The 25,866-nt window shown below is 30.4% G+C and overlaps 2 protein-coding genes across 8 annotated transcripts in view; both read left to right on the top strand.

The window, feature by feature from the left end:
* Positions 1–5,890, top strand: part of LOC107440157 (uncharacterized) — a 144,673-nt gene extending 138,783 nt beyond the window's left edge. For all 5 annotated transcript variants that reach the window (XM_071179556.2, XM_071179554.2, XM_071179557.2 and 2 more), the window contains one exon: positions 715–5,890. In XM_071179556.2, coding sequence (XP_071035657.2) covers positions 715–3,918 — 3,204 coding nt within the window. In that variant the 3' untranslated portion in view covers positions 3,919–5,890. The remainder of the gene's footprint in view (positions 1–714) is intronic.
* Positions 5,891–11,904: 6,014 nt separating this feature from the next.
* Positions 11,905–25,866, top strand: part of LOC107442406 (HEAT repeat-containing protein 3) — a 97,351-nt gene continuing 83,389 nt past the window's right edge. The window contains exons 1-2 of one of the 3 annotated variants that reach the window (XM_087167616.1): positions 11,905–12,178; positions 17,304–17,476. In XM_087167616.1, coding sequence (XP_087023742.1) covers positions 12,050–12,178; positions 17,304–17,476 — 302 coding nt within the window. In that variant the 5' untranslated portion in view covers positions 11,905–12,049. The remainder of the gene's footprint in view (positions 12,179–17,303; positions 17,477–25,866) is intronic. The other 2 variants (XM_087167610.1, XM_087167619.1) reach the window with 2 other exon arrangements.

Genomic DNA, 25,866 nt, shown 5'->3' with positions numbered 1-25,866 from the left:
TAATCTAATTAAACTGTAAACGAAGATGATAAGAGAAACTATTTTATATATGGTAGAGACAAAAATTATTAAGAAATTAGTTAGGGGCGATCTTGAACACATTTTTTAAGCACCATCTAGAATCAGAAGAAAACCCTTTTTAAACTTATGAACTGAATGCCTGCAATTCCGATCTGACATTAACTTTATTAGCAATTCATTAATGACCCCACTCCGAAAAATTGTTAAAAAATTTTTAATTTCTATTTACTTCAACAAGGAAACGGAGAAAATTATTTCTTTTTATATGATTATCATTACGCATTGTTACAAATATTATATTTATCCTATATTTGTCCTGTAAAAAGAGTGGATATTTAACTCATTATGCATAAGTTTTAAATTCTTTATTTTTTTTCGTACATTTTCTCGTAATAATCAAGTATAAATGCAGTAAATAAATGTATAAGAGTCTGTATAATACTAATTAATTTTAGAAGATTTTTAGATTTCTCTAAAGAGATTCTTTAGTTTTAATAATGTTAAAATTTCATTTTACTTTTTTTTTTTTTATTTTGCCTTTGAAATTATTTTTTGCTGTTCATCGAGTTATCCGTCTTTATATTTATTTAACTATCATTAGATTCAACTATCATTAGTCATTTAAATAAAGAGTAAAAAATTTAATGTATGTTATATGTCAAAATCTAAAAACATCATTTCGTTTTATTTTAGTTTCATGCAACTGGAAAGAGACGACGTGAAAATTCTGAGTTTGAGTGCACTTTGTGTTCCGGAAAAGAATTTGTGTCCTCTGATGCCCTGAAGCAACACATTGATGAAGTGCATATTAAGAGGAGCAATAGCAGAGACTCGACTCCAGCGATTCATTCTACCACTAGTCCGCAAAACAATATTGGTAATTCACCGGATAACAGAAGTTTCAGTTCACCCACTAGAAACACATTTAGCTGCCAATACTGTACCATGAAATTCGAAAGCGTTTTTTCCCTTCAGACACATACCATAGTTGTGCACAGTTCCAAGGAAATCACAGAAAATGGGCGTAGTAATGAGCCCGTCTGCACGCTGTGCAATAAACTCTTCCACGACGACCTATCCCTTACCGCCCACATGAAAGTGATGCATGATAAGGAATTAAATCTTGCAAAATATCATGCTGAAAAAGAAATGTCTAGAAGTAAAAACTCTAGTCCAAGAAATCCTTTCATGCTTGAATTTCCAATTTTCAACAATGGCTCGTTTGGTGGCTTTCCCAACCCTGGTCCACTACTTTGCAACCAATGCAATGCAGCCTTACCTGATTTTGAATCATTTAGAACGCATCTTAAAACTCATTTGGAATGTGGGACGCAGAAATTTAGTTGTTTTGAATGTGATGGACAGTTCCCTTCAGAAGAAGTATTTAATAACCACGTGGCTAATCATTATTTAGCCATTTCGACCGAATATGGCTGTCAAAGTTGCCCTAAAATGTTCTCTAAACCAGATCAGTTACAACGACATTTAATGGACACACATGCTCACCAACTTTATCAGTGTTCCCTCTGCAAAGACATGTTTCAGTCCAAAGTTGACATTCAAATTCACTTTTCAATGAAACATAGTGACCAATGCCGTACTTTCAAATGCACATCGTGCAATGTTGCCTTTCAAACTCAGAACGAATTCAGCCTGCATGTTAAAATTGCTCACTTTGCTAAATATCCCCCATTTCGTTGTCCCATTTGTTCTCTTTGCTTTCCATCCGAATCACTCTTTCAAGTTCATATGCAGTATCACAAGAAATACTCCTGCTTGTTTTGTCCAGAGTTCTTTCCAGTAGAATTTCTACTAGAACGACATATTCAAGAAAAACATTCAGGAGAAAATATCCTTCCTGTGACAGCACGAGAGAGGGAGAATGCCCAAAACTTAAGTATAAAGACTAACTCAAAATCTGATAGTGATAGTAATTTTGAATCTTCTCCCAAAAAACAGCTACGTTGTGATATGTGCGACATTAGTTTCACTGTAGAATCATCTTTAATTGTCCACAAACGCCAGGTGCACCATATTCGAACATCGGGATCCCAGAAACCAGGGCAAACTACTCTTAGTCTATTCTGTGCCTATTGTAATGAATCATGTAAGTCCAGAACAGAATTGGAAAATCACATGAAATCTCACACAGTGAGCCCCAGCAAACATAAATGCAATATATGTGACGAAATCTGCCCATCAGCTGGCACCCTGGCTGAGCATAAACTTGAACATTGCAAAGTGGTGACAAACAGTACGTGTGTTGTATGCCACACAGCAATACAACAAGAAGACCAGTTTCATGCCCATACACATCAACACAATCCTCAAGGACTTCCAGCACCCTGCATCATATGCCGCCAAACACTAATGTCTGACGTTGAAGTTCAAGTACACGCAAAACATCATTTGCGATCCACAGAATTTTTGTATAACTGCTGCGTGTGCGGACGTAAGGGTTCCATACAGCAACTTATCATTACAGGAACGCAAGAAAATCATACTTACATGTGCAAAAATTGCTTTCACGCCAAAGGTAATGATTTTCGTTTCGCTAAAAGTGATGATCTTCGCTGTCAAAAATGTCAGGTAAAGTTTGAGAGCATTTTAGAGTACGAAAATCATAAACTATGCCATCAAAATACATTTCAGTGCATTAAATGCCAACTGTCTTTCGATTCTCTAGAAGAAATTCAAGTTCACGTAGCTACTCATGTTCTTGAGGAAGGAACTGATCATGTTTGTCATTTGTGTAAAAGAGTGTTCGATTCCCCCGCTAAACTTCAGTGTCATTTAATTGAACATACCTATGAAGGGTGTCCGAGTTATGATTGCTACCTTTGTAAAGCGGCATTTTCTTCTGCTTCTTTAATTCAGCAACACATGTTGGAACATGGAATGGAAGCAAAACCTTATATATGTTCTCTTTGTCATCAAAAATTCTTTTTCAAAGCTGAGTGGAGTAACCATTCATTTTGTCATCCCAATTATCCAAAGGAAATTGCTAATTTCAGCTGTCAGGACTGTAATCTAAGGTTTACGTCTTTAAAAAGTTATCAAAGTCACTGCAAAATTCATGAGAGTAGTGGTAATTTCAAATGCACGTTGTGCCCCGAAGCTTTTGCTGCTCCAGGAGATCTTCAACAGCATCACTTTAAATACCACGCAGACAATGAATTTACAGATGGAAAAAAGAGCTTTCCTTGTAATGATTGTGATCAAGTCTTCCCTTGTAAAAGTAATCTCCAAGGACATCAACGCATACATTCACAGGGAGCTAAATTTACCTGCCCAACCTGCAACAAAGCCTTTTCCGTCTCCAGAAACCTCACAATCCACATGAGAACGCACACTGGTGTTAAGCCTTATGAATGTCCCATTTGCAAAATGCGCTTTGCTAGAAAAGAAAATCGCAAAGCTCACCTAAAGTCACATTCTGGTAAAAAACCTTATTTGTGTCCTCACTGTGGTAAAGGTTTTTCGAGATCTTGCCACGCTAAGGAACACATACGAATTCATGCAACTTCAACTACCTATCCTTGTGAATTGTGTTCAGAGACTTTTCCCTCCACACTAACTTTGAAAAATCATCTGGTATCTGCGCATGATAAACATTTTGACCATTCTTGTTCAGTGTGCAGCGAAGTGTTTGAAGACGTTGAAACTTTGAACCAGCATATGCTAAAGGAGCATGATGTACGAACCAATGTTTCATCTCCTTTGGAGGAAGAATCCGAATCTTCCTTAGGTCAGAGTTCAAGTTCAGGTGATACAAAAGATATGGATAGCAGCGAGTACAGTAGCAATATAGAAGAGAGTGATACTAGAGATTCCCCTCTGTCCATCGTAGTCGATAATGAAGAACATTCTATTCCAGTTGCACAAACTGTAACATAACACGGATGAAAATCAAGCTATTACTTTATTTGTATATTTAAAAAAAACTTTTTTCGAAAGCAATGCAATAATCAAAACTAATTGTTTCATGGTAATTTTTTTAAACTCTCTTTATGGACTTAAAATCAAAATTATTCAATTAAGATTTTTTTTTCTAATTGATTTATTTTTTATTTGTTCTAACAGCATTCATTCATATTTACTTTATTTAAGAAATGCATTTGAAGCAAAATGTAAATAAGATATTATTTATTTAGTGTGTCTTTTGTAAATACTTTTACCAAAAATACAGATTTTTAATTTTTGTTTTACATATTTAAATTAGTTTAGTGTACGTTTTGTATCTTTATAATTTACAGTTTTTTTTTCGTGTACTTAAAAGGGGAATTTTCGCAAGAAATTCCAAATTTTACCAAAGAACTGATGCCGATTAATTGGTATTTGACGACCAGCAGTCTGTGATGGATATGTGATTTTGACAGTAGAAAATTTATATTGTGTTTTATTTTGACTAAAAGTTTGATCTGAAAATTTCTTTGTCTTATCATTCTTTGATTTATCTTGAATATTTTTAGAAATCTTGATTTAACGGAATTGTTTGAAAATGCTGATATTTGATATTACTAAGTTTGATTAGAAATACTTATCCATGAAAGACATTAATCTTTCACCTTATATTTCTAACAATTATATAAAAACTTATTTTGACTACATGCGATATGTAGACGACTAATCTAAAATTCTTGTTTTGTAGTGTATTATAAATATATTAACTTTATCATGCTCAATATTTCATTGTATGTGTATTATTACGATAAGTTTATTTCATTTCTTTGCTGCATGTTAACACCAGTAAAATATTGGGAAAACATTAGATATGTAAAATGCTATTAAACAGCACCAAATTAATGTCGATTAGAGCTGTAAAAAACACTACCATTTGTTGTGGTTATGATTTAAAGTTTTCTTTTATAAATTAGGTAATGAATCTGAAATTACGTTAAGAAAATTAAGTGATTCTTTATGCATATATCTCGTTTTATGTACAGGGTGTTTAGTAATAGCCACCCTAAAAATAAACTTTTAGAATCTCTGTCGAAACTGACGTTAGCTCACTTAAAGGCACAAATTAATACGTAACAGAGGAAGGAATTAAAAAGTTACCGAAAATTGTCGAGTTATAACTGATGCAGCCTGGGTAACTAACTTCAAATCCAGTTCATTGCCTGTTCAAACTTTGAGGTGTATGCCGTTTATATCCTCTGTTTTCTCTGCAATCAAACATGTCTTGATGTTTTCTGTCTCACCTTCCTCAGTAATGGGGATTAAATTTCGATAGCATTTTTATTTTTCCTGGATTGAATATTAATTTGAGATTCCAATTGTGCATGCTTTTTTTATTTCATTTAGACACTGATTCTAAAAATGTTTATTAACTGCCGACGTTGCAATTCACTACATTGCTAAATGTATCAATAATTTTTAATACTGAGTTATGCCTCATCATTTACAATATTTTCTCTTCCTATTTAGTTCAAAACAATGACTGAAATATTTCTCATTTTTTGATATTTTCGCTTTTTTTTAACTCTTCTCTAATTTCAATTTAAGTAATTATAATTCTAATTAAATTGGTGCTATGTCTTTTCAAGTGTCCTTTAATTGTACTGTTCAAACGGTTAATTATATATAAAGATGGTTTTTCTATTGAAACTTGTACATAATGATTTTAATAATTTATATGAATAAGTGTACATATTTTTATAATCGGGGCTTCCTACAATTTTATATTATTGTAGTTTATAGATTACTATATTCGGATGAATTTAATTTTATTTTTCACCCAGAAACAAAATTTGTGGTGAAGAGAAGGATGACAGTGTTGTTCACTGTTTAAAGATTATGAGTCTATAACTCGATGTTTGTTACGATATTTGTATGTCCAAAATAAACAGTATGAGTGCCTATTAAATGAGATCTTTTTCTTGTGTCTCAATTATTTTAAAAGACATTTTTTATTAAAATCATGTACGAAAACTATGAAAAAGCTCTAATTTTAAAAATTTCTCATTTCAAGAGACTGAAAATGAAAATAATTTTAATATTTCTACGACCTGAAACGAAAATTGCGTGATGCATCACTTTTGAAAGAAGCAACGATGATTTTCAGTGGCGATAGAAGTTTGTTACGCAAATGATGCACCCTAAGTTAATATAAATGTAAATATTTGTGTAAATATAATATAAATAAATGTACAAAAACTATGAAGAGCTCTAATTTTAAAAATTACTCTTTTCAAGAGATTAAAAATAATTTTAATATTTCTGTGGCCTGAAACGAAAATTGCATGATGCATCACTTTCGAAAGACTCAACGGGGATTTTCGGTGGTGATAGAAGTTTGTTACGCAAATGATGCACCCTACTTTAATATAAATATTCGTATAAATATAATATAAATATGTGACTTTATAAACATCGATGATTAACGTTTCATTTCCGTATTTTTACAATTTAGCATGATCCCTGAAGTCTCTTAAAACCAAAAAAATTTGTGCAAACGTGCTTTTGCGAAAAATGCGCTGAATAAAACTAATAGCAACGAAGAAAAAAATCCAGGATGTTATGCAATTTGGTACAGATGTTAAGAAGAGGTTTCTGAATAATATGCTAAAGTCCATAGCAATAGAGATAAAGATTTTAAAAAGTACGTAATGGTTTTTTTTCTTCACCAGTTTAAAAAATCCTACAAAAATATTTCTTTAAGAAAAATAAGTCAAGGTACAAAATAAAATACATAAAATTCTTCACAAGTTAAACCCTATGTATTAAAAATTACTTCCGAACACTATTCGATACGCGCAGAAAATCAAAAATGTCGAACAATTCACGGTCTATATTAAACTATGTGTAATTACTTAAAATAAGTACTTGCTATTGCAAAGTTTAAATTATTTCTATCTTAACGATTTAATATGAAAAAAATCCACTGATTACGTTTTTGTGTTTCATATAATTGTCGTTTCTTAGCTTAGCAACCGAATTTCAGATTCGTCGCCACGATTGCAATTGTTGCGTTAGTTTTTAAAATTGAATAAGTCTATTTTTTAATTTTTGAGACTTTTAATGTTTGAAGGAATCTAAAAATATTGGAAAAGATACAATGGTCATTAAAATCGTAAAATAAATAAATGATTTAGTTCCAAATAGACTTGCACCACTCTCAACAACAACGGCTTAATTGGTGGAATTTGTGTCAGGTAACGCGTGTCTTCAAAATTTTCTTATAGCACAGAAACGAAATTTGTTGAACTCAATTTTTTTAATTATAATGATAGATACCACATTTTTCGATATAAATGAAATCGGAAGAGCGTTTTTGATCATTAAAAAAATAATTAAACGGTTTTTAATTAAAATACTAAATGATTTTTTATAGCACGAAAACAACGTCTTGATGTCAATTTTTTTCTAAAATTCGTTAAATATTATATCATAAAATTCGTTAAATATTATATTTTTTAATATAAAAGAAATCTAGGTGCTTTTTGTTTTTGTTGAGATCATGAAGCTTCGTTATTTTATCTATAAAAAATTATTGAAATATCTTCGCTAAAAATGACTTAATTTTTTTATTTTCTAAAAACGAAAAGCATCCTCTTCATTTTTTTTTTATATTGAAAAATATAATTTACAATATGAGAAAAAAAATTAGGTCAAGGAATGTAGTTCTGAGCTACAAAAAATCTTTTAATTTTGGATGAATTTTAATAAAGGATCGATCGCCTTTCATTTCGAGGTAGATCACCTTTTTCAAAAAAACGGCAATAATCCCCGCTATAGATCTCGGTCAAATTCTCGGCATCGAAATTCAGTACTTTGCAGGTACCATCAGCGTTATGGGGAAAAAAATGTAAGCCCGAAAAATGTGTTCAACCTTGTGCTTGCATAGGAAAAGTATTAGAGACTTATAAATAAATGTATTAGAGACTTAAAAATTAAGTTAAGAACTCTTGATCATTTAAAGCAAACGAAACTGCATACAGTTAAAACCATTTCTAAAGATAATAAATATCTTAATCTCCTAAAAGAATATCCAACTATAACAAAATTACCCGATCCCAATAAATCTGTCAAACATAATACTGTACATAATAACTGAAGAATCTCCGGTAGTGGCAAAGCAAAGTAGGTAAGCTCTTGATAGGTTAAAAATTGCGAAATCTGAATTTGAAAACATGATGCAGTTAGAGCATATAAGACCATCTAGTAACAACTATGCTTCACCTCTTCATATGGTACCCAAAAAAGGATCGTTTGAATGGAGACATGTTGGTGATTACATTGCTTTGAATGTACAAACAGCTAAAGACAAACCTTTAACTCCTTGCAAAGCTGATTTGACTGCAAATTTACATGGGTCCAAGATATTTAGTCGAATCGACCTTGTCAAAGCCTATCATCAGATTCCCAGTCATAAATCCTGGAGTCGTTCACAAGACTACAATATGCACCCCTTTCGGCTAGTATGAGAGTTTCAGGATGCAATGCTAGTGCTACTTTACAAAGGTTTATCGATGAAGTAACTCGTGGCCTAACAGGCGTTTATGCTTTTGTGGGGGATGTTCTTATAGCATCAAAAGATCTAGATGAGCACTTCAAACATTTAAAGGCTTTATTCTCTTGACCAGAAGAATATGGTCTTTGTATAAACGTTTATAAATGTATTTTTCGGCCTGCCATCATCAATTGATCCTTTAGGTATTAACCTTTCTGAGAAAGAGATTGAACACCTTACTGATAAGGTTAAATGCAAAATTGATTTTCTTAAGCCCTCTACTCTCACTAAACTCCGTCAATTTTTAGGATTCCTTCATTCTTACAGATGTCTTACACCCAGAGCCGACCACATACTTGCTCCTTTAGTTCAGGTTTTCGAAGGGCATAAAAATTTAAAAAAAAAACGTTCCAACTTCATGATTCTTCCGAATCTATTGAATGGGACGAAAAGGCTGAAAATTCTGTTATTGCAGCTAAATATGATATTGCTCAAACAACACTTTTGAAACACCCTTTGACACCAACACTTTTGAGACAACACTTTTGTTGGATTCTGGAGTTGAAATGAGTGTTTGGGTAGATACATCGAATGTCGCAGTTGGTGGAGCTTTAATGCAATTTTTGCAAGATAAATGGGAACCTATTGTTTTTTACTCCATCAAATTAAATAAAAATCAGCTCAATTTGTCAGCGCATGACAGGGAATTATTTGCTATATACTCCGCGATTAAAAAATTACGTCACATGTTAGGGGGGGAGAAAATTTCAAATCTGTGATACGTAAAATGTGATACATCAACCGGCCAGCCAAGACCATTTGTGCCTTAGTCGTATCTAAAAATCGTATTTGATCACCTACGCAATATTTCCCATCCTGTTATTCTAGCCACTACCAAATTAATCTCATCTAGATTTGAATGGCCATTCATGAAACACCAAATAAAAGACTGGGTTAAGTGTTGCGAACTTTGCCAACGCTCCAAAGTCCAAAAGCACACTAAAATATCTATTGGAACATTTTCTCTTTCTGATGAACGCTTTTCCCATGTCCGTAGGGACATTGTTGAACCTCTACCTCCCTCTGGTAGTTTCAATTACATTTTGACAACGATGACAGATTTACAAGATGGTCCGAGACCATACCAATTCCTGACCAAAGAGTAGAAACCATCTGTAATTCTTTTTTAACGCATGGATTTATAGATTTGGTTGTCTTTCCATAAAGAGAACCGATCGAGGAGCACAGTTCGAATCAGAGATGTTCAGAGCGTTTTCAGATTTATTGGGGCCGGCTAAAATACGAACTAAAGAGTATCATCCGATTTCAAACGAAATCGTTGTACGATTCTACAGACATCTAAAGTCAGCACTAAGAGCTCACGAAAATGACCGATGGTATGTGATAATTCCAGTAGTTCTACTGGAAATAAGAAGATTCAAATTCTTCCTCAGTTGAACTCATATATGGATTTTCGTTACGCCTGCCATGTGAGATGTTCGAAAACGCAAAGCCAACTACATCTAATCACGAATTCATATCACAATTACGAAGTCATATGCAGCAATTAACACCAACTACCACATTGCGAAGAAAAATTTTATGTCCATCGCAATTTAAAAAATTGCTCGCATGTTTATCTTCGGGCCGATCATGTTCAACCTCCATCACGTCCGAATCTCCAATGTGCGGTACTTTTTAGTAGATGAAGGTTGACGTAGTCGAAAACTCCTTTCCCCACAGCCTTATGATTTTCACCCTTTAATCAATCGCTATTTTTGAAGTGCATATTGTTGCATGTTTTCAGTTATTAAATAATCATAATACCTCTGAATAATGAAGGTAAGAGTGAAGCATAAATTATTAAGTAAAGTAAAGCATAAAATGAAAAGTGTGTAAAGTAAAAAGGAAAGTACTAAAAGTAAATCGCAAACTAAGGCAAAGCATGAAGATTGAAGAAATAAAGTGTAAAGCAAAGTGTAAAGTAAAACCTAAAGTTAAAATTAAAGTAAAGAGTAAAATATAAAGTAGAACCTAAAGTTCAAAGTAAAGTAAAGTGTATAATAGAAAGTAAAGCGTAATCAGCCACGCAAATAGAGTAAATTAAAATGAAAAGTATAAAGTAAAGTAAAGCATAAATATAGGGGACTGCTCATAGAGGAAAAGCAAAGTAAGTTTTTGAGTTCGATTATATTTGAGTCATTTTTAAGATCTACTCCTTAAACCATTAATATTGGATATTATTAACTAATTTTTGCTATTCAATTGCCTAGAGTATATTTAAAAATTTCCGAAATGATTTCTTTATCCTGTGGTTCTTCATCTTTTCACACCCGAAGAAGGTATTTAATCAAAATTTATTAGGTGCGTACATAACAATTTTACAGACTAAACATGTGTAAAATCTTATTTCTCAAGAATTATTCTATCGATTTCGTTCGAATTTTGCCTTTTGCTTTTAAAATTGTGCATTACTTTTCAAATTGTATAATTTTCAAACTTACATTTTTTAAATTAATGTAAAAATTTGTATGCCTTAATATTCTAAATTTTTCCCCTTATTATTCAGTAAAATAATAATAAATTCAAAATATTTGTGAAAACATGTTTCTTGCGTGGAAATATCTTTGAATAAATGAGTTTTATAATTGGGTGAAAAAAATTTCGATTTGATGAACGAATGGCGAAATGTGCAAAAATCAAAATTAAGTTCAAATTTTCAACCTCTCTTGACCAAACTGTTCAGAATATACTTTTTAGATTGCGTCTATCCCCCAAATTTTGAGGGTCAGGAATCCATATCCGACGAAAGGTCAGACATATGTCTTTCCTTTCAAATGGATTTCCCCTTAATAAACATATGTTTATTAAGGGGAAATCCATTTTTGTGTCTGATTTAATAATTTAAAATATTGTCTTCAGTAATTAGTTATCCTATTTTTGGTCATTCTCGTAAACCATTAAGATTGATCCCTTGTACGTGAAATCCGATCAATAGATCAAAAGTTAGGGATGGTTAATCATAACAAGCAAAGCACAGGTAGCGCTAGGGGGGTTTAAATTTGTTGTAAGATTTCTGCGTTACAACTTCCGATTTATTTTTACGCCTAAGCGTGAAAAAGCACGCCATCCATATTTCTACCGGTTTTAGAAAGCTTTTTATTGTTTGCATTCAGTCACTCAACTTTTTTTTATTCTTATTTTTTATTTTATTTTTTATTTTATTCATTTCTTCTTTGAACACTGTACATTGAAAAATTCGCTACTCTGTGTTTCGCTGTTTCCACAACTTTTGCACTTCTAGTTACCGTTTCTAAAATAGCTCTCTACAAATATTTTTTGCTTCAGTAATTAAGTAGATTTACATAGTGCATTTTGATTAGCGCCATCTGTAATTCATTCAATCTTCACTTAACTGGAACCACGATACATTTCATAAAAGTTTTGATTCTAGTAAATGGCACCAAAATAAACACTCCGCTAACCATGCCGTATTTTTGTTGATGTGGTTGAAAAAGCATCGACAATTACAAAATTTAGTTACGCTTTTGATTTTGAGAGTTTAAAGTCAAAATGAGTAAACTTAAATCCAAGAAATATAAAACTAAAGTTCAGAATCCAACTGGCATCCCATGTGATAAAGATAGTGAATTATATCTTGAACATTACTCGACTTCCGATGCAGAAAGCATTGCCGAGAAGGTAAAAATGAGCTGTCTGACATGTGATTAAAGTGTTTATACTGTATAGAAATGTTATTTTTTGACATTTACGTATAGCTGTGAGCTAATTTTATAGTTAAATAATACTCCCAATAATTATTATGATTCATTCTGCTCCGTATTTTCTGTGGCGTGGTGTAATGGTGTCACTAATACTTAGTTTTTAAAAAAACATACAAATCTTTAACTTTTTGAGGACTTTTTTTAATCTTCACTCTAATTTATTATCATGACTTTAGACAGCTGGGGGGTAAAAAGTTTTATTGCCAATTTTGAGACTTTGGTAAAATTTTGAAATATTTAGTTTGCGCTAATCTTTTTTTAAAAACTAGATGTTCACCGATTAGTAGGTATCTGTTAAATTTTAACCCTTCTGGCTTATTAAATTTGTCTTTATTCCGAAATAATTTTAAAATAACAATTTAACTGAACAATGATGTAATATTTCACAGTACAGTATCAAATTACTATGTTTTATCTCTGTTTTATTTTCAAATGATAATATACTTTTTACTGAAAGAGAGTGAATGATAAATTTTAAAGAAAATGAATTAAGGAAATGCTTTATTTAAAGTTAAATAAGATTATTACCTTTTTAATGTGCTTGGTAAGATTTCTGCATCAGGATCTGCAGGCAAGTTCTGGAATGTTAGAGGAACTAAACAAAAACATTGCAGAAGGGAAACAACTCCAAGGGTTTAACTAGACTTGATTTTAATAAAATTTGCAAGTTTAAAACCCCTTAGATGCCTTGGTGGTTGTAGTTGGTGCGACAGATCACGATGGGGAAATATCCCCAAGTGCTTCTGCTTTTATATAGGCAGAGCTCCCTGCTGCCCTTTTAGTCAAAAGAATCCACCCTGTTGCCCCTGAAGTAAATTAGTGCCCTGATATAATAGACTCCATACCATTTTTGCGCTTTTTTTCCTCAACCCTTCTTTGTTTTATCCCCAAACTCTACTATGAATTTCTTAAATTTTTGTTATTTTCAACTCTTTTTATTTAGTTTGTCATTGCTGTCAATACATAGATTTATATTGGAAAGGAAAAATAGCCATCACACCCTCTTGTTGCACTTATCTTTGAAAGTTTGCAGTTACTTCCACTATCATTAAATCATAATTATTAAGAACGTGTAAAGACCATAGAAAGAAATTAATGCCTTTTTAGAATAATAATGCCCTTTTATTAAACTTCTGCACCCTGCCCTTTTTTCTGCCTAGAATGAGCTCTGTATACAGGGTTGCCACTCCACAGGGAAAACCTGGAAAATTCAGGGAATTTAAAAATCACCAAAATTAACAGGGAAAATGCAGGGAGTTTTGTTTCTTATTTTCGTCTTATAAAAAATGGTAACCACTCAAACGGCAATTTATGGGATATTTAAGGAAGATATGAACTATTTCATTTACTATAGCATTATTTTTAGTATTTCAGCTGTTCCTTTTTTACTATAAATCTTAGCAATTAAAACTAGTATAGTTAGCCCAACATAGCTCATACAATACGAGAGTACAGTAATTCTTTCCTCTTAATACATTGTGTATAATACGTACAGGGAATTTTATTCCCAGATTTGAGAACCATAAAGATTTATTATAAAATGTCTCAAAACAATTTCATCAAAAAGTGCTCACTTAAATATTAGCACTTTGATAAGGAAAAACTATATTTTATTTAAAATATTTGAATTTTCAAGACCCATGTGGCAGAATCACAGTGACATTGTCACAGAACGTTACAGAGCTCTTGCAAAAAGATTTTTTCTTTTGAAAAGTAAAAAATTTTAGTTTCACTTTCTACAGTAATTTATTTACTCGTAATATTTGAATCATGCATTTAGATAATCCCTTTTTGAGGCGCTGAGTTTATGCCGATAGTATCGTAAATCGCTGTAATGTTTCGATTGTATTTTCGGCAGTTTATTGATATTGATTTTCATGTGGTTTTTAAATTTCTCGATATATTTCAAACAGTATGAAAAATTTTAATCGTGCTTTTGAGTACTTACTTTTTAAGGCAATGATTCTATAGAATTTTTGGTAGTTATTGCTAATGATTTCTCCATAGTTTTTAAATCCGATATTATTTATACGATATTACAATTATTTATGCATTTGAGTAACCACTTTTTGAAGAATCGAATTTGCATGATTTCGTCGTCAATCTTTTTTTCTTTCTTTTTTTTTTTCGACAACACAGGTTTCATGATTTTTAAAAAGAATTTTATTGTGATGATTATTTACAAAATGCGAGAATATCACCCATATTATTCGAATAAAAAAATATTACATGTTCAATTGAAAAAAAATTTATAGTTTTTTTTGCAAACACAGTGTTTTTGTTAATTACTTATTAAGTTGGCAATTATTAATAGTTAATTATTAGTTATTAATTAAATTAACATATATGCTTGTTATTATTAAAAGTATCTTGCAGAAAGATATTAATGCTAGACAGTTTTGTCGCAGAGAGCTCAAAAAAATTCTGCCACAGGATTCAAGACCATGTTGTAATACTATAAGAAATAACTATAATAAACATTAAAAAAAATATGAATTTATCAGAAAATTTGCACAAATTGAGCAATTGCTTTAAATATGGGACACATGACTAAAAACAAAAAACACAAGTGATGGCATGTTCCTTGAATCCTGTCATGAATAAATCTTAATATTTTAAATTTACTGTTTTTTTAAAGTTCATTCAAATTAGTTTGAATAGCAAATTGGTTATTTGTTAACTTTTGTGTCCTTAAGCAATATTTCTCATTAAAATATATATATTTTCATTATTTAATGGTATGTTTTGCTTAAAATACTCACAATGAGTTAAAAAAAAAATATGCATGAGGCACATTTTGTATTTAAAATATATTTTTAAATAAATCAAGTATATGTAAAATGTTATTACTATCTCATATCCCCAATACATACTTCTGAATTTTCTAAGTAATTTACTATATTAGGAAAAAGTTATCGAAGCATATTCTGATACAGTATGACTGTAATATGCATCGTCCATATTCTTTGAAAAATTTGTCCTTAAATTTAAGGATCAATAAGCTTAATTTCACCTTAAAAAATCTGCGGGTGACTTTATAGAATGTTATTATTGTCCTCTAATTTTCTTCTAAGAAATTGCGAACTAGTAAAAAGTTTGATTTGTACATATTGTGATTGCTTACTTTTATATGATAATTAAATTAAAGAAATTAAATATTTTTTCATTTATTTGGCAAAAAATATTGTTTTGTAATTATTACTGTCCTTACTAAAATGCATTGAAAGTGTTTGATTCATTTGGTTATGTTATTACATATTTAGTTACTCTTTTGTCAATTTCAGGTAATAATAAAAGTGAAAAAAAAAATGACAATGTAACAGATTTTACAAACATAAGAATACTAGATTTCAAAACTTAAGAGCAAAATTATGACTTTGATTAATATTTTTGAGATAAAGTTAAAATAATCTACTTGCAAGTGTATAGATATTTATGAATATATTGTTTTGTTCTCTCTTTTTACTAGTATTAAGAATTGCATAATTTAGAATATTTGCATAGTTTAACACTGAATTTTGCACTCCACTGACACTTATGCGATTGCATTCAAAACTCCCAACTTAGAGAAAGTTTTTGTAACTTAATATTTCATAACATTAACACATTATTTTAGCTGTCATATAGTAATATTGCATCATATGTATTAATAAATTAGTGCTTACATTAAGTTATGTGCAAAAAAGTTAAAAGAACATTGTCTCTTTCTCTTTTTTCTTCTTTTTTTGTCATTATAAAAATTTGCAACTACAATTTCTATTGCCTGTTCAAATTTTTTAATTTCAGAATAATTGTGTATGTATGTATATATATATATACATCAGGGCTTGAAAAACCGCCCGTCCTTGGCGGTCAAAAATTCCCCGTGGACAACGAATTTTTGAAACCGACGTCCGCGCGGACAACCATTTTCCCATTAATGTTCGTGATACATAACGTGTGCGGACAACCATTTTCCCATTAATGTTCATTTTTTTATCTGACAACAGTCTAGCCCCTCACTTCTAAAATGACCCTCTAATCTAGAAATGCAGCAACATACTGTGCATGGTGGAATTGACGTTTTCTCTGTCTGGGAGTAATGCAAGGGGCTTTTCAGCAATGAACTTACGAAAAAACACATTACATACTGGTCTAAAACAAGAAGCGTTAGGCGCAATTGTAAACATCTACCTAAATGGAAAACCCCTTTCAGATTTCTGTGCAGAAACCTCTGTAAATCATTGGTTTGATTGTGGGACTGGCAAACCTCCTCATATTTGATTCATTTAAAAAACGCAGTACCCTCAGATAAATTGACATTTCAGATAATTTGACCTTTGTCTTTTAAATTATTTCGTAAAAGAAATGAATTATTTCATAAAAGAAATACTAGGTTCCTCTCAGTAACCTAGTATTTCTTTTATTACTGTATAATGTAATCTTAGTAACTACTAATTAACTGTACAATTTATGTAAATGTTTATAATAAATAAGAGAAAATTATATTTTTATTTATTTAGAAGTTACGGGTTAGTTTCAAAGGAGGACGGGTACATTGTTGGACAAGCCGTCTTCGGGGACGGGTAAAATTTCTGAGTTTTTTTGAGCCGTGATATATATATATATATATAGGTGATAAAGGAAGATCAAGAATAAAACTTCTATCCAAGTAAAAAATTTGCTGAAATTTTACTGGGCTGCTTGGATAAAAGCTTTTATTGGTTGCATGCATAAGATTAAAAATGCATGTAATTTAAAAAATGCCACTAAGACCAATTTCTAAACCATAAACAATTTACATAAGCATTTTTTGTGTGTTTGTCTGAACCCTGTATTTTATTCTGGGTCGAACAAAACTTGAATGCATTTTTTCTTTTATTTGCTATTTGTTATATAATGTGTTCTAGAAATTAAAATTTTTTGGCTATCACTATTTTAAATTACTGTTGTGTATTATATTTTGTAAAAATTTATGACTCTTATTTATTTTATTTTGCTATTTTTTCTAATATCTTATATGTTGTAAAAAATAATAAATATTTAAATTTTTTTTTTCTTAGCTTAAAAGTCCTTGTGCTGAGGATAGGGAAATTGGTGCGATGATATTAGCTAATATGGCTAGCAATCAACAGTTAATCACTAACTTAATTGAAAAGAAAATTATAAGAGTTGCTGCTCCTCTTTTGATTGATAAAAGTCCCAATGTTCGCCATGCAATTGCAGGAAGCTTACGGTATGCATTGTATATTTATATTCTTGATATTTCTTCTAAAAATATTTATAACTTATTCTACATTTTTAAATGTATCCATCATTAAAATTATATGAAAATCATCTTATAAATATCATTTATCCTTTGGCTTACATTAACATGAACCAGGGTTGGGTTTTTGCCGTCAAACACTGGTTTTTGACATGACAGTGGTAAAAACCATGTTTTTACCGGTAAAAACCGTCAAAAACCTACTGTTTTCTTTAATTTATGGCATATAGCAGGCAATATATTATTTTCACATAATTGCCTTGTTAAATGAATGTTGTAAATGATTGCTATTGATTTTGCAACTACATACATGTATTCTTATAGAAGGATATACATTCATATAGAAATATTGTAATATACTTATTGAAAATAGTGGTACTTACTTTTATCATTATAGCTTGATTTGCAAAGGATTCAAAATTTTGCACTTCTTAATTGTTAGAAATAAACAAACAAACAAAAAAGCTTGGAACTACTAATAAATTCAAGAACTAAAAAGAAGAATTTAAAATTTGGCATTTCTTAAATATTAGAAATAAGCTAAACAAAACTTTCAAAGCTTGTAACTACTAAAAAACTCTAAGTCAAGAATGACTTGACATTCTTCAGTAATGTAATATGCCAAACAAAATGATGCTTGGAAATGTTGAAAATTTTGTTTAGTTTCCTAATATTTTACTTCAAATAGTATGTTTTGATATAATCATGTAGGGAAAATGCAAGAATCTGTTCTTAAATATCTTTTAACAACTTTTTTTCTAATTTTATTGCCCAAAAATGAATTAATTTTAAATTATAAGCAGTTAAACTCAAAAATACACTTTTACCAAAACTATGGGTTTTTGACAGAGGGGTTTTTGACATGACGGTAAAAACCATGGTATAAACTGGTAAAAACCGTCACGTGTCAAAAACTTGCCAACCCTGACATGAACAGAAAACAACTTAACAGTTTGTATTCTTCACATATTTAAAAATTTGTCATGTATCATCATGCAACATTCTAAATTGTATATCAGATCACTGAGACTACTAAAACATGATTAAGATAAAGCTCTAGACTCACTCTTAATTAGGAAAGTTTGATTACCAGAGTCGTAAAATTGTTGGGAATTCTAGATAAGTATATACAAAGCATTAAAATTTATTTGGGCTTTCAAAAATTCATGTGTAGCTCTAATATCTTATTCAAATTAAGTTGAGTTTTATAAACTATATGGAAATCTACTCTGTGGCAGTAGAAAATGACATTGTTGTAGAAAAATACAGCGTTCTTGGAAGAATTTTCCTTTGGGAAGTAAAAAATTTTGATTTTCTGCAGAATTATATTCTAAACATTGCCTTTCACGTGTGTCGGAAGGAAAAAATATGCTTGTGATTTTCCTATTCTCATTTAAATATATAAAAAAAATTGATAATAACTGACTTCAGCTAGAATTTCTAATCGATAATATATGTATATAAAAAAAAATCCTATCTCGCAAAAGTTTGAAAGATAGTTCTCTTTCGACATTATGTTTCTACTTTCCTTTTTTTTTTCTGAACATCTTTTACATTTTAATAATGTGAGTGAGGATTTTGTTACAAATGCAGATTTGTTGCAAAAGAATCAATGCTGTACATTTGACCTTTTTTGTAAAATGTGATTGAAATAACTCATCAAATTCCAATACTTTTATATTACACACACGGAAATTTTAAACCACACATTTGAGTCTTTACATTCACAACTCTCGCTGTTTCCATCATAAATATATGTAGTAGTTTTCTGCAATTATTGCTATGAATTTTTACTTGTTTTTTTTTTTCTGTTTTTTTTTTTAATCCTGATATCTTTCATTGCTCTATTATTATTGACAATCTCGTGATCTTTTTGAAAATATCAATATTATTACTGCACACAAAGTTTGAATCGCAGATTTTAAAAAATCACACTTCGAGATGCTCCTTTTGTGTCATATCATCCTTAATCTATGTGGTGTTTCAGTCATCTTTTCAAAAGTAATTGCTATGAATTTGCGCATTTTTGGAAGAGAACAAAATCCAGATGTAATTTTTATTATACGTGAAACTTGAGTCGCTTATTTGATTTTCTTTTAATGTGATGATTTCCCCCTTTTTTTCTCCCAACTTTCCAGCCATTATTGCTAGTGCTGCTGATTTCCATATGGATTTGAAAATTCTGGTTATTTCTCTGTTGATCATGTTAAATTTCTACCACGCATTTAAATAATTACATATTATTGGCAGATATTGATTTTTATGTGGTTTTTAAATTTTCCTATTAATTCAGACAATATGGGAAATTCAAATCGCACATTTGAGTATTCACTTTTTAACACAGTTATATAATTTTTGTTTTTTTGCAGTTATTGCTATTGATTCCATCGAGTTTTTAAAATCAGATATTTTTAATATGATATTATTCATTTTATAACAGCCAAATCTCGAAACAGAGCACACATTTGTGTAACCTGTTTTTGAAGTGTCGATTCGCATGATCTAGTCATCGATATATGTAATTCAGATTTACATTTCGGTAGTTACTGCTATGGATTTCATGATTTTTTATTATATCTTTTAATGTGCTGACGATTTATAAAATACAAGAAGATAAATAATTACTGTATTTTCCCCCAACAAAGTACGAAAATATCACATATAATTATTCGATTAAAGAATATTACACATTTAATTACAAGAATTATTTACAGTTTTATCTGATTTCTCCCTAGGAATAAGAAAGGGAAAGGCACTCATTTAACACCATTAAAATTTATCAAAATAAGTATTATGAAATTACTGAATTCAATCCTCAATTTTTTAAGTTACCCTTTTATACTGTTTTATGTGTATATTTCACAAAGTAATTCTCACTCATTATCAAAATAAGTGTAAAAGTTGAAGCTTTTGAAAAATAATTAAAGGCAAGCTAAAAGTGTAAATTTTTTTTTAAAAAAAGTAAACTAGAGAAAGGGATTAATTGATAAACAACTCAACAGCTTTCATTTTTAAATAAAAATGCATTTATTGAAATTAATCAAATAGTCAAACTTAAAAGTACTAAAAATTTCATTTAACCCTAAATAAAAGATGAGAATATCTCTGGGTCATATCTCACGCAAATTTTATCTATATAACTAGACAGCATAACATTTTCTAAAACAAAGGAATAAAATTAAAAATTGATGTTAAATAATTATCAATAACAAAATTAATCTGAATTTGACTTCTCATTAACACAAGTGGTTAAAACAAAATAAAAGTGTTCCTGAAAAAATAAATAAAGAGACAGTGTTTTTAAGGGATGGCGACTTTTTATACAAAAAATGAAAAAGAGGACTATTTATAGGGATCAAAGAGCCGGTAGGGCTAGCCGCCCTTCTAAAAACACCTGGCAAGAACTCTAGTTTTATTTTATCTGAACAGTTTTTTTTTTAATATAAACACAGCACTTTTGTTAATTTAAATTAGTAACATATTAAGTTATTATTAAAAGTACCATTTTGATAATTATTATTAAAAGCATCATTTTAATATTTATCATTGAAAGTTATTATTAAAAGCATCATCCGGAAAGCTATTGGTGCTAGAGTGATTTATCGCCGAAACCCCGAAAAAAAATCTTCCACTGAAGAAATCTGCTAAAAAGCAGTTGGCAAAACCATTTAAATTTAAGATGAAATTGGGCAATTTACAAAGTATTTACTGAAACGTGCATTTCAAAATATATAACATTTCAATGTTAAACATTGTATTTTTAATGACAATGTATAAAAGTGTAGCAATAATTGCTATAAAAATGATTAGCAGGATCACATAATTTTATGTTAGAATCTTAAATCAATCAAATCAGAGAATGATTACTGAAAAACATGATTTCTAATCTACCTGTTATAGTATTGTATTAAAAGAATATCAGGATTTTAAAAGCCATTGACAAGACTGAATTCATGTCAACAATAAAGTCCTTTAAAAGTGATGTTACAAGTTATCTGTATTTTTATGCAAGAAAAAAATGACAAAAGAATAAAGTCTATTAAAAACGCTCCCTTAAAAATCTTAAAATACTGCACTATAGTTAAAGAGGCAAAAACTGAACGAAAAATATGTATGAATCAAAAGTTCTCAGTTCTTACAATATTTAAAAATTGTTCTTAGTTCTGAATTATAGCTTTAACTTTATAAGTCAAAATTTTCTATGCTACTGGTTATCTGTCTTAATGTTCGGAAAAAAGTGGCAAAGAAATAAAGAATTAAAAACACTGTTAAAATGCTGTGTTATTGTTAAAACAGAAAAGCAGCAAAAGCAGAACAAAAAGAATTCTCGATTCTTAAGAAAAAAAAGTGTTGAAAAAAAAATTTTTTTTCTTGAATATAATTTTAAAAAATCAGCAGAGCAAAACTCCTGGTTCAGTATAAAGTAATTTAGTTTCAATTCATCAAATTTCACATTTCTATATGTCTTTTAGAACTTAACAAATGTGTGTAAAAACTATTACTAATAATGTATAGTAGAAAATACATTTTTAGATTATTTTTTATTAAATTTATTCAAATCCTCCGTCCTCAAAAAAAAAAACTGTTGAAAAATAGTCTGTTGAATATTTGGCTAAAGGGCTGAATAGCGAATAATGACCGAATATTTGTTACTTTCCTATACACTTTCTGACCAATAGTAAATTTAATTGTAGTTTAACTGGTATGAGACAGATATTGTTTCTGATATTTTAAAAGGGTCATAGCGATCGGTGAAATCAAAAGCATCAATCGACAGACGTTACCTTTCAAGATTCAGGGTTTTGTTCACTTAAGATTTTTTTGTTTAAACATTTTTTTGCTAATTTCATGGTGATTCGTCAGATGGCAGACTTGTCACATTGGAACTAATTAGCATACATTTTAAATTAAGTAATTTTTAAAAGTTAATTTTAAACATCAAATTAATTGTTACCATCAATGTTACGTATATCAGATTGTGTGATAAATACAGCTGAATGTTGATCTCTTTTCGTCCTCATGGAAACATATGGTATCACTTTGCTCCTTAGCCAGTCTCCTGTTAAAAGATGGTTTGTTGGAAGGATGGAGAATCTCCGTCCATGTATCTGACTGAATCTTAGAGATTCTAATTTGGACATCTGCTGAGGTGAAATTTTTTTCTGCCACATATCATACTTCTTCTTGGAACAAAAGTTTATGTGCTGAACGGTGCAAGTAAACAAAGTTCTCAATGAAAACTTGAAATGTGGAATTATTTTGAATCTTCTGATAGTGTTCCTGTCGCATCAATGCTGTTACATGTGATTGCCTTAGTAATACGGTGAAGTGTTTTATCGGTCTGTACTAAAATTGTCTTAGTGATTGTAATGAGCTATCATATCTGCATGTGGATATAATAACTGATGAGTAGTTATGTTATATTGAATTCCAATCCTTGTTATTGTGCTAACACAAACTGAGTTTTCATGCATACCATAAACTTTGCTTCATTTTACTACCTTTTCTTATTCATATTTATTTGCTTCACCCTGGTCCTGCAGGGGACATCCAGAATTTAGTTTCAATACATTAAAACCAAAAGGTTAAGAATTTCCAAACATGTTTTGGATGAATATGTACAGTTGGTAAAAAAATATAATAGTTTAAATAAAATGTACTGTAGAAATTGAATATTTTCAGATGGATAGATTTCTCAATCTATAAATGTAGACCAGATATTCTAAAAATAAGATGAAGTAACGGATGTAAAGATGATTCATACGTTCGTCAAAGTGAAGGAAGAGAAAAAAAATCCGATTAAGAGAGGTCGTGCATTCAAAATTTTGATGAAGAGAGGCGTAAGGAAGAAGTAAACATATTGGATAAGCACTTACAGATGAACAGAAGAACCGTTACAGTTTATAGTCCAGAGGAAGTTTATTGTTTTATCTGTACTTAGATTTAATTGATCACTTGATTTTTCAAAATGTTTCACGTAATAGATGCTTTCAGTTTCAAACACTGAATGTCAAATTCTATCTTAGATATACAGATGCAGGAAAATTTTATAAGTTCTAAAGATATCTGAGAAAGTTTTTTTTTTTTTTTTTTTGGTTTTTCATGACAAATTGAAGTTTATATTAGTTTTAATCAATTTAGCTTTTTAAACGTTCTTTACTATGTCCTGTATATTCTTTGATGACGCCTGGTGGCTGAGTGGTACCAAGCCTGCTTGGGAACTAAACACTGGGGGTTCCGCGTGCGTCTGACCACCTAACCGGAATATCTGCTCCGGCACCCCAGAGCCCAAGGTCAAGAAAACTGAGATGGGCACAGTAGGCCTTGGCCCTCTATGGGCTATCGTGCCACTGAGTAATAGAGTAGTATATTCTTTGATATTTCTTTTTTTGTACAAAATTTTTTATGAGGTTATCGAAGTTAAGATTGTCTGGGAAGTGGGTTTTCCTCTTTTCTTTAAAGTTTTTACATCTGTGTATCACATTTTTTACGTTCTGAAAAATATGGCATATGTTGGATTTGTTAATTAAAAAAAAATTCTGATATGACGTTATGCACTCAGAAATGGGTTCATATAAAAGTTTCCTGTCAGTTTTCTTCAGGTTAATCCTTGGTATTAGCTGATGAGTGTGGCAGCCTTTTGTTTCAGGACTGTGCCAGTTACCTTGCCTTGTGTTTTCTGTTTGGTCAAATATGATTCTTCTTATTTTCTTAGTTGAAAGTTTGTTGATATCTATTATTGGCCTTTGACAAGCTAGTTTTGCAAGTGTGTCAGCCTCCTTGTTGCCCCTAATACCACAAAGTTTCTTTTATGGATTTAAGTGAAAATTCATGTCGGTTTTATAAAGTCTGTCTTGAGTCTTGCATTGGAGAAAGTAAATCAGAAAAGATATTGACTGTTTGTTTGATAATTTGATGTTTTAGTCAATAAATGAACTGGTAGATGATCCATAGTTTGGTCTTAAATGATCTGCTTGGTCTGTTATTCCTTAGAGCTTGTCATCAATTATTTGTCCTTCTTGGAAGACAGCAAATGCACAATCTGTTTTCATTCATATGTAGCATATCACAACTCCTCTGTTGTTTGTAATTGCCAACTCTTAAGCATTTCTGTTCCATTGAAAATAATTAATTTTGAAATTTGTGTGTAGAAACTGATTATAGAATCAATTTCTTGAATATTAGGGTTAATCAGCACAATCTCATCAGTGCTAACAATAATAATTTTGATTGGCATGTTTATTCGCTTTACTTTCTAGAATTGAGCACCACATTTGAAATAAATAGTCATACATACGTGTGACATATATTTCAAAATAAAAACAGAGGACTGTAACTAACAATAAACTTAATATTTAATTTATAACAAGCAATAACATTGACCAGCAAGGGTCGAACATCAATGATTTTACCTGGAACGTTTTGTATGTACGTCATGCACTTTCAATCGCCATCATTTTTCCTACTACTACTCTTTCTTGATCACATGATCAATAACTGCTGTACTTGCGCCAAAAACTACAATCCCAACAGATATTATTTTGCAGCTACTGATTTTTTCAATTATGTAACATCTAGTTATAGCCCCAGTAGCAGAACCAGCATGACACAGTGGTGGGCACCTGAGTTTTTTTTTTTTTTTTTTCTGTGCGAGATTCATATTTTTCTTTTTAGGGGATCACTTGTACTTCACGATATTGAAAGAATTGTTAATGTCTGATTTTAGAATGTTTTAAACTTTATTTACTTGCAATCTCTATTTAGTTCCACCTGAGTTAAGTTTTTTTTTTTTAATGTTTATTTTTATGAGTTAAAAGTAATTGAAGTAAAGAATCTTTTTCTTTTTACGAAATTTAACACTGACAATTAGTCCCAGGAATTAATTTTAAGCACCATCTTTTCATCGTGCAGTCATTTCATCACACATTGCATGTAATATAGACAGTCTTGCTTTTTAAAAATTTACAAGTCTAATGTCCTGCAAAGTTTTTTATTAGGTTAAAATAAATTGCTAATAATAAATATAATGTTAAGTTGTTATGTATTTAAATGTAAAATGGTTCTGTACAAAAATTCAAGGTTTTGTGTACATTAAGGCAATTAAGAACAGTATAAACCATCTGTCTTTTTAAAATGACACTGTTTTATACTCTGCTCTAAGTGTTTCATAAAATAAAGGTTTTGCTACAGAAAAACTTTAAACCAAAAGTAAACTTCCTATTCTATGCTTTTTTTTTCCGGCAATGGTAGCATAAAATGAATCTTAATTTTTTTACAGAGTAGAACTCGTTTTTTGAGCGAAGCTGGAAAAAATTAGTTAATAGTTATTTATTTAAAAGAAATTCTTGGATTGAAAATGT

The sequence above is a fragment of the Parasteatoda tepidariorum genome, chromosome 1 (assembly GCF_982258835.1).
Source record: "Parasteatoda tepidariorum strain Cologne lab strain chromosome 1, Ptep-v5.0, whole genome shotgun sequence".
Lineage (NCBI taxonomy): Eukaryota > Metazoa > Arthropoda > Arachnida > Araneae > Theridiidae > Parasteatoda > Parasteatoda tepidariorum.
The sequence above is the reverse complement of the archived record's forward strand: the minus strand, read 5'-3'. Positions and strand labels throughout refer to the sequence as shown.